General features: G+C 39.6%; 1 protein-coding gene across 3 annotated transcripts in view; it reads left to right on the forward strand.

The window, feature by feature from the left end:
* Positions 1 to 5,909, forward strand: part of Ccnyl1 (cyclin Y like 1) — a 41,621-nt gene extending 35,712 nt beyond the window's left edge. For all 3 annotated transcript variants that reach the window (XM_008846196.3, XM_029569921.1, XM_008846198.3), the window contains 2 exons: positions 1,710 to 1,872; positions 3,757 to 5,909. In XM_008846196.3, coding sequence (XP_008844418.1) covers positions 1,710 to 1,872; positions 3,757 to 3,873 — 280 coding nt within the window. In that variant the 3' untranslated portion in view covers positions 3,874 to 5,909. The remainder of the gene's footprint in view (positions 1 to 1,709; positions 1,873 to 3,756) is intronic.
* Positions 5,910 to 8,406: the final 2,497 nt, after the last annotated feature.

Raw genomic sequence — 8,406 nt, forward strand, 5'->3', positions numbered from 1 at the left:
TGGAAAGCGTGACAACAAAGTGCTGATATACATTTGTCTTGTCCTCCTGCTGATGGCTATTTGTAATGTCCCCCCCCTTTTTTTAGTCTAAAGTGAAAGTTAAAAATCAGTCTATCAGATTTTCTTCAGACTTTTCACCACATATGTATTTTGTTAGAATATATTTCCCTTCAAAAGAATAAGTTAACTGAGCAGCTGCTGTTCAGAAAATTTGCTGTGCTGGTAAATGGTATGCTATTCAGCCATTTGAAAAAACAACACAGAACCCAGAAGGTGTAGATTCTGTTGGCATAATGCTTTTCTTCAGTGATTAAACCTCTATTAATAGACATGTTAATCCCATGAAGTACTGTATTTCTACACAGTTAAAATGTATTAGTGGAGAAAATATAAAAGGGATCGTGAAGTGCATTTATTCCTGTAGCAAATTAAGTCCTGATTAGCTGATTATGAAAACATTATCTGATTTACATTTCTATAGACTTACTGCCATACAAACAGGAAATTAATTTTGGAAGTAGGCTGTTTGGTTTTAATTTCAGCAAATGAGAAAACCGTGTTTTCCCTGCTCTCTGTATAGAATAGCAGGCACTGAGGTGGTCAGTGAAGAAAACATTAAAAATTTAAAATGAAGAAACCAAATATGTTCTAAAATAAGCCTCTGTCATGTTTGTTCAAGTAGTTACCATTTTTATATAATTTCTACAGAGGATTATTATAAATGAGGTCAGGTTTACCCTAATTTTGTGTTTATTGACTTAACCTTCAGCAAAGGAATGTGGTCCCAAACAGAGGACTCTCCTCAGCCCTCCCCTGATCCACCATGTTAAATTCACCCGTGTGTGCGTATCCTGTTCTGGTGAGGGTAGCAGATGCTGATCTCAGTGGTTTCATTCCCAGCACTGGAGCAAAGTCTCTAAGTCCAAGTGGTCTATCAGACATCATCCTAAAGTGGATTTAGTGTATCCAAGGCATCTGTCTTTGATTCTTCTGCTTTCCAGAGTTTAAGATGAGTATCTTGGCTGTTGTAAATGACAGTTTGTCACCTCAGTAATCTTAAGGTGAGCAGAAATTTGCATTATGCTCTTTGACACAGCCTCCTGTGCTGGGGCAAAGGGAAGGGATTTCCTTTCTCATCCAGTGTGGAATATTTATTTATTTATTTGAGATGAATCCTTGTTGCCTCAAGAGTTTTTTCCCCTCAGAGATAATAGCTTGGCTCTCGGTGGATCCATTTGTTGCCGTGGTGATGTGCCCACTCCTTTTGTTGGCGCTTCTCTACTTCAATAAGCCCCTTCCTGTTATCAGCCCAGTGAAAATGTCTGCAAGTTCTCCAGAGCTAATAAACAGCATACATCATTCCTTTCATCTGCTCACTATAGTGGGGCCCTGTCAGCGAGTGTGGAGTATGAATCGTACAGCTGCACTAATGGAACTCTGAAGAATAAGCCTGCAAGTCAGAAGCATGAGCGCATGAGAGGGCCATAACCTTTTCCCTTCTGCCCAAACTCCCGAGTGCTGGGATGCAAAAAGGACCCCGAATAGTTGTACCTTGTTTAAGTATTAGTATATGAATCCAGCTGGGTAGCCTTTATGTGTTCCAAAACAGACTTTAGAGCCATCCTAGAAGCTCAGAATGATATTTTTAAAGATCACCCAATTGACTAAAATTGTCTTGTGTGGGTTTTGCTGTGTTCCTCCTCCCCTAGGAATGAGATGGAAAGGCATTTCTTAGAGCTACTCCAGTTTAATATTAATGTTCCTGCCAGCGTTTATGCCAAATACTACTTTGACCTTCGCTCCTTAGCAGATGACAACAACCTGAATTTTCTGTTTGCTCCTCTCAGCAAAGAAAGAGCACAGAACCTAGAGGTAAGGCTGCGTTCACTAAGTGGTGCTGTCTGTGAGCCACCACGCCAGCATCTGTGACTGAATCATACTGAGTCATGAGTTAAGACAATGGAAAGCTTTTAAATTAGCACAGTGAAGAGGTTATTATCTCTTTGGCATCATATTTGGCCTTTATGGTTTATAAAGTATCTACATTATATAGAGAGGTAGATACTGTCTCTGTGATCATAATTCAGAATATGTTAAATAAAATTTAATATAGCCTTAATAGGTTTCCTTTTGAACCTCTACTTTCCCACATAAACATGTATGAATAATTTCTTGAAATTATGTCCCTAATTATTCCTACCTACATATCACTACTTTTAGGTGCGTGCGTTTTACTCAGTTGGCAAATTTATCATTTTAGATACCATGAATTTATTAGAGAGCATCAGTGGCTAAGGTAAGAGACCTATGTTTAGGATGTATATAAATCATACATGTTTCAAATACTGAATATAGGAAGTATATAGAGGGATTTTTGTTGTTGTTTATATGTTTGTTTGGTCTTTTTGAGACAGGGTCTCCCTGTATCCCTGGCTGACCTGAAACACTCTATGTAGACCAGGCTGGCCTCAGTCTCACAGAGATCGCCTGCCTCTGCCTCTGCCTCCTGAGTGCTGGGATTAAAGGCATGCAGCACCACGCCTGGCAAATATATAGTGTATTAATAAAAGTGGTAACTTACATGAGGCAAAGTAATATGGCTTATGATTTAGGGTGAATAAAAATCACAGTGATTCACAACTGAAATGGACACGTGTACTTAAAAATGTAACTTTCTTTAGTACCTTAGTAACGTAGAATGCTTTTTAGTTATAATGTGCAATTGAAATAGCAACTTTTAATGCTTCAAACATTAGCCTCTTCTGCCTTCAAATAATATTACTTACTTGCCTCTTTGAAATTTACTAAGACTAGTGAAGATTGGATAGAAACAGTTATACAAATAACATAATATTGCTGTTTAGAGCCTATCACAACTTCTTTCACATCCTTGAGAACTGTGTGTGTGTGTGTGTGATGTATGCATATGTGTGCTCATGTGTAGGCACATGCATGCATACATGCGTGGAGACCAGAAGTTGCCAGTGGGTGCCTTCTTCAACTGCTGTTCACTTTGAAGTTTTGAGATGGGGTCTCTCATTGAACCTGGAGCTCACCAGGCTAGCTGTTGAGCCCTTGGGATCCTCCTTTTGCCACTTCCCAGCACTGGGATTACAGGCATGTACCACTATGCCTGGCTGTTTAAATGGGTGCCAAATTCAGGTTCTCATGCATGCACAGCAAAGATTTTTCCCCACTGAGCCATCTCCCCAACCCCAGGAAGTTGGTTTTAAGTAACTTAATTTTTTATTATTTTCATTTTACATGTATGAGTGTATTGTCTGCATGTGTATAAGTGCAACTGTGCCATGCAGTGCCTGTGGAGGTCAGAAGAGGGCATCAGATTCCCTGGAACTGGAGTTGTGGATGGTTGTTAGCTGCCATGTGGGTGCTGGGAATTGAACACCGGGTTCTCTGCAAGAGCAGCCAGTGTGCTTAACAGCCAAGCCATCTCTCCAGCCCCAGTTTAAGTAACTTTTAATAACGTTCTCCTTCCCCAGTCATCTCATCACAGCTCTGAAAGAATGTTACCTTAGGGAATTGGCAGGAAGTAGGATTCCCAGGATCTAGCACTGTAGGCCTTAGGCCTCAGATAGTCAAAGCGGCTGCATTTATGAAGTATCTAAAGGATGGTTCAACCGTGACCCGCCATGGATTTTCCCCCCTCAATGGGGGTAGTATATGATGAGTTTTTCTTTTGTGTTCTTTATTGCTATCTTTTTAAAAATCTGTGTTCTGTTTGATTGGCTTTCCTAGGCCATTTCAAGATTATGTGAGGACAAATACAAAGACTTATGTAGAGCTGCTATGAGAAGATCTCTAAGTGCTGACAACTTCATTGTCATTCACCGCTCTAACGCTATCCTCTCCTAAAAGAGAACAAGGAGCATTAACATCAGGAGCTCCTGTCTGCAAAGCCTGGAGATACACCACCTCTCCTGCTGAGAACCAGAAACTCCTATGAGTTTCCGCCAGAAGGAAAGTGCTCCAATCAAGAGACTCCTGGATAATGACCATTAACTCCATAGGAAAGACTGGGACCTTGTCAAAACACTTTCTGTCATTTTTAATGTAAACAGAGTTTCAAAAACCACTCCAAAGCAAAAGCTCTGACGATGCACAGATAATTGCTTACTGTGTAGGCCAATGGCTGTGAAATATGTGAGGTTTTTAAACTGTTTCAATTTTTAGACTTTTTGTTTGAGACAGGGTCTTACGTAGCCTAGGCTGGCCTCACGTACTCTGTATGACTGGGGTTGGCGTTGAACTCCTAATCTTCCTGCCTCTACCTCCCAAGTGCTGGGATTACCATGCCTGGTTCAAATTTTTAGACTTTAAAGACACTAACCATATAACTTGTTTTTCTTGACCCTTCACCCAATTGCTGCATATGCTTTTAGAATTGATGCAGTATTTAACCATTAAAACATGAGACTACTTCCCCATTTTTGTGGTGCTAGGAATCAAACTGAGGACCTAGCATGTGCTTGGTGAGCACTTGACCACTGAGCTATACCCCTCAGCCCCAAACTTGGGGTGCTTAACACTCAGAACCACCTAGGAGCAAACAGTAGCACTGTTAGGTATTAAAGGGTTCTTCCTACCATGTCATCAAAGCTGCTAATCATTCTTGTCAATCACTTTAAACCAGAAGCTGCTGAATAACACTCACCATTCATAGTTTTTGCAAGCACTGCTTGCTAGTATTTTGGAGCCACAGAGAGAAAGTATTGGTTGTTGACCACTTCTTTTGGGTCCACATTGCATTTCTTGTGAACTATAAATGGTGCTTCTCATTGTCTGATAATTTTCCTCTTATTTGTTAAACAAGTTATTAAAAGATATTTTCATAATGCCAACCAACATCATGGTCCAGTGATCATGAGCAATTAATAAAATACAAGGTGTACCAAAGCTGGTACAGTTTTAAGGATCATTGTCCCGTGCCTGGGCTCACCTGGGCACTACAGCAGAAATCGAAAAGCCACAGACTTTCATTAAACATTACTTGAAAGTTTTAATTTTGTAAATCTGAAATAATTAAGCTTCTGATTTAAATTTTTTGTTTTTCTTTTGGGGGTGGTGTTTTGTTTTGAGACAGTGTTTTATTATGTAGCTTGGGCAAACCTGGAACTTGCTATGTAGACCAGGCTGACCTTGAACTCACAGAGATCCCTCTGCCTCCTGAGCACCAGGTTCAAAGGTGTACACCACCATGCTCTGAGTTAATTGTCTGGTTCTCTTAAAGATCGTGAGCCATGAAACAAAAATTTAAAATTAAAAGCTTAATATTCTAAATTTGCAAAGTTGAAAGTAAAGGCAATTTAGCTCTTAGAGTTCCGTGAGTTTACAGCATCTACACTTCTACAGGGATCAGAGCTTAAAACTGCATTGAGATTTTTGGGATGCGTTGTATCCTCATGGACTTTTTTTTTTTTTAAGTTCTTTGTTGGGCTGGGTTCTCTGCTTTGATCATGTAGCTATCTTTACATTCTGTTAAGGAAGATTATGAAAAGCAGTGTTAATTCACGTATAATGAATGAAAAGGAGCTGGATCCCCAAAGCAGCAGGTAAAAAATGAGTAATTAAAAAAAAAATGTACCGTGTATGTTACTGTGTGCAGATAGATGTCTTTTCAAGTTGGGCTGCTAATAAGGAATTTAAATGCACCTCAGTAACCTTTGCTGTAGGCTTGCAGGGCAAGGAGTAAATAAGTAACTGACAACAGGCACCTAACTTTGAAATAATAAAAGGCTGGTGTTTTCAACTATACTTGTATTCTGTTTCTCTTCTCACATGAAACCTTAGGAATCTGACCTGTAAAAAGAACCTTTGTGGGCCAGGAATACTCCTCTCAGCAGGGCAGTGTTTCACAAGCTTTCCAGTGCTGCCAGGTTTATCATTTTAAAGGACAGACAAATGTTAAGGAAAGGTGTATGAAATGCTACACCTACCACCTCAAAAAACATTGTTTATGGAGTTCAGAGCTTGGAGATTCAAGTATTGATTGCAGTTTTATTTTGAAAAGAATGCTACAACTTAACGTGGTTTCTCATTCTCATGTTTATATTAAAAGCTAATAAATTCTATTTTACTTAAAATACGGCTAGTGTGTTTGTAACACTTCTCTGTTCACATGTTCGTGTAGCATTACTAAAATCTCCAGAACTTAAGTGTTTTACCCTGATCCTGATAGCTTTTAAATACTTTCAAATTGACCAGACTTTAGATCCATACCTCTAAGTTAAGGCATAGTAGGGTTTTTGTATTTTTGTTTTGCTTAGACATTTTTCCACTTGAAGATAATTCATAGCCGTAAAAGACACTGTCAGTACTTAGCGGCCTAGTGCATTAAATCATTATTATATCTCAGAGGGAAAAGCACAATAGATTGTAAAATTGGGTAAAACCCCCAAGAGAAAGGAATGACTAATGTAGTATAGAATTAGAACACACTTAACAAGTATGTGAATTAGAACTGGGGCCTCTTAAAACAAACCTCATGACACTTTCAAGTTTACATTTCATTTGAGAAAAAGTCAACTGGTTTTGTTTTTTTGTGTAGCCCTGGCTGGTCTGGAAATGGCAGTGATTCCCTTGGCACTGTTCCTGAGTGAGCCTAGCCACTCAGCTCCAGTAATCGCTAGAAATTCTGCTCATGAGTGCAGTGCATTTGTCCACTTTCTCAGAACCCTGAAGATCTTTAGATGATGGATCCCTTTGTTTTTGACACAGGATGAATGAACTGACAGTTTGGGAAGGGTAAAATGCCATAAATCACCATTTATAAGATATTTTTCACCTATGTAGAAATGCTGATTATATGAGTGGTCAAGTTTAAAAATGATTTGGGGGAGGGGCAGTAGACATGAATCTGCCACTTCTAAGAACAGGTTGGCAGCTTGAGTGTCACTGAGAATTGCTTTTCCCTCAGACCTGACACTAAGATACAAGGAAATCATTTTGATAAATGGAAAATTGGATCAACAGTGTAAAAATGTAAATGTCACAGAAAGCGGGATAGCTTCAACAAATGTTAGTAGGCTGGAAACCAAGTCACCAGTAGGTGACAACTGGTATCTAAGGTTCTGAACTTTGCAAAGATTATAAAAAGGAATATCTGCCTGGGCTCGTCCATTTTCAATTTTTTTTTTTTGGGGGGGGGTTACTCTAGTACTATAGACATCAAAAGAAATTTTTCTTCATTATAAAGAAAAGATCTGAAATGCATGTTTGGTTCTGATAAAACCGCCATTTTGCAGGTCCAAAAGTGGCTGCTTATCAGTAACTCCCTGTGTTTCATCCTGAGGTTGTGAGCGGCGTTTGTGGTTAGTGTTCACCGTATCAGATTCCATTCTGGCCCATCTTTTCACTTCCCTCTTTATGTAGCCTCTGTGCTCATATCTTTTTGAAATCCAACGGCACATAAACTTTGGTTTAGTTTCCTATATCTCTAAATACAGTGTTCCTTGGTTCAAAGAAGACAAAGCCAGCCTTAACAACGGAAGTATTCAGGTTAAGCAGTGTTTTGTAAGCTAGCTAAGGCATTCAGACTAGCTAAAACCTCTGACAGCCACATTTAAAATGACTGGTTTGTCTGTCCCTTTACCTAGAAGCTGCATTCTTTAGATCATACTATTTGGAAAAGCTCTTGGCAAGGAAATATCCAAGGAAAGAGCTAGTTTCTATGCAGACTCTACACCTAGCATCAGTCAACAAGTTCAGCATGAGATTACCTACAGTCTGTCAGCCAGAGGCCTGACACTTCCAGCAAACACCATGAAGGATCTAGAAACTTTCTAAGGCTGCTTCCTCCAAAGAGAAGTCGCTTGGTTTTTCAGGCACTTTTTACTTACAGTTTTAAATGAGTTTTGCAGTAAGAGAACATTTACTTGCTGTAAGATAAACTTTAGAAAACCCACCTTATAAAGATCTCAGGTGCAGGAAGAACCCCTGAGAATGTGAAATTGGAGAGAAAAGGAATCCTGAATCCAGTGACATTCTCATCCAAAGAAAGAGTTGAGTGATCTTGAAAGGTTTAAAATACCTAGTCTTATCATTGCTGTAGGAACTGAACAATTTCAATGTGACAGGAAATTCAGTGGTTGTCCCAGGACTTAAGGTCCTCAGGGAGACACCAATACTGTATTTCAGCTGTCTGAGGATACCCAAATTAGTCTGCTGCTTTTAAAAGAAAACGGGGCCGAGCGTGGTGGCACGTGCCTTTAATCCCAATCCCAGCACTTGGGAGAGGCAGAAGCAGGTGGGTCTCTGTGAGTTCAAGGCCAACCTGGTCTACATAGTGAGTTCCAAGCCAGCTGGGACTTATGGGGAGACCCTATCTCAAAAAGACAAAAAAAAAAAAAAAAAGGGCTGGAGAAATGGTTCGGTGGTTAAGAGCACTGG

Source organism: Nannospalax galili, unplaced genomic scaffold (assembly GCF_000622305.1).
Source record: "Nannospalax galili isolate Female #2095 unplaced genomic scaffold, S.galili_v1.0 scaffold281, whole genome shotgun sequence".
Taxonomy (NCBI): domain Eukaryota; kingdom Metazoa; phylum Chordata; class Mammalia; order Rodentia; family Spalacidae; genus Nannospalax; species Nannospalax galili.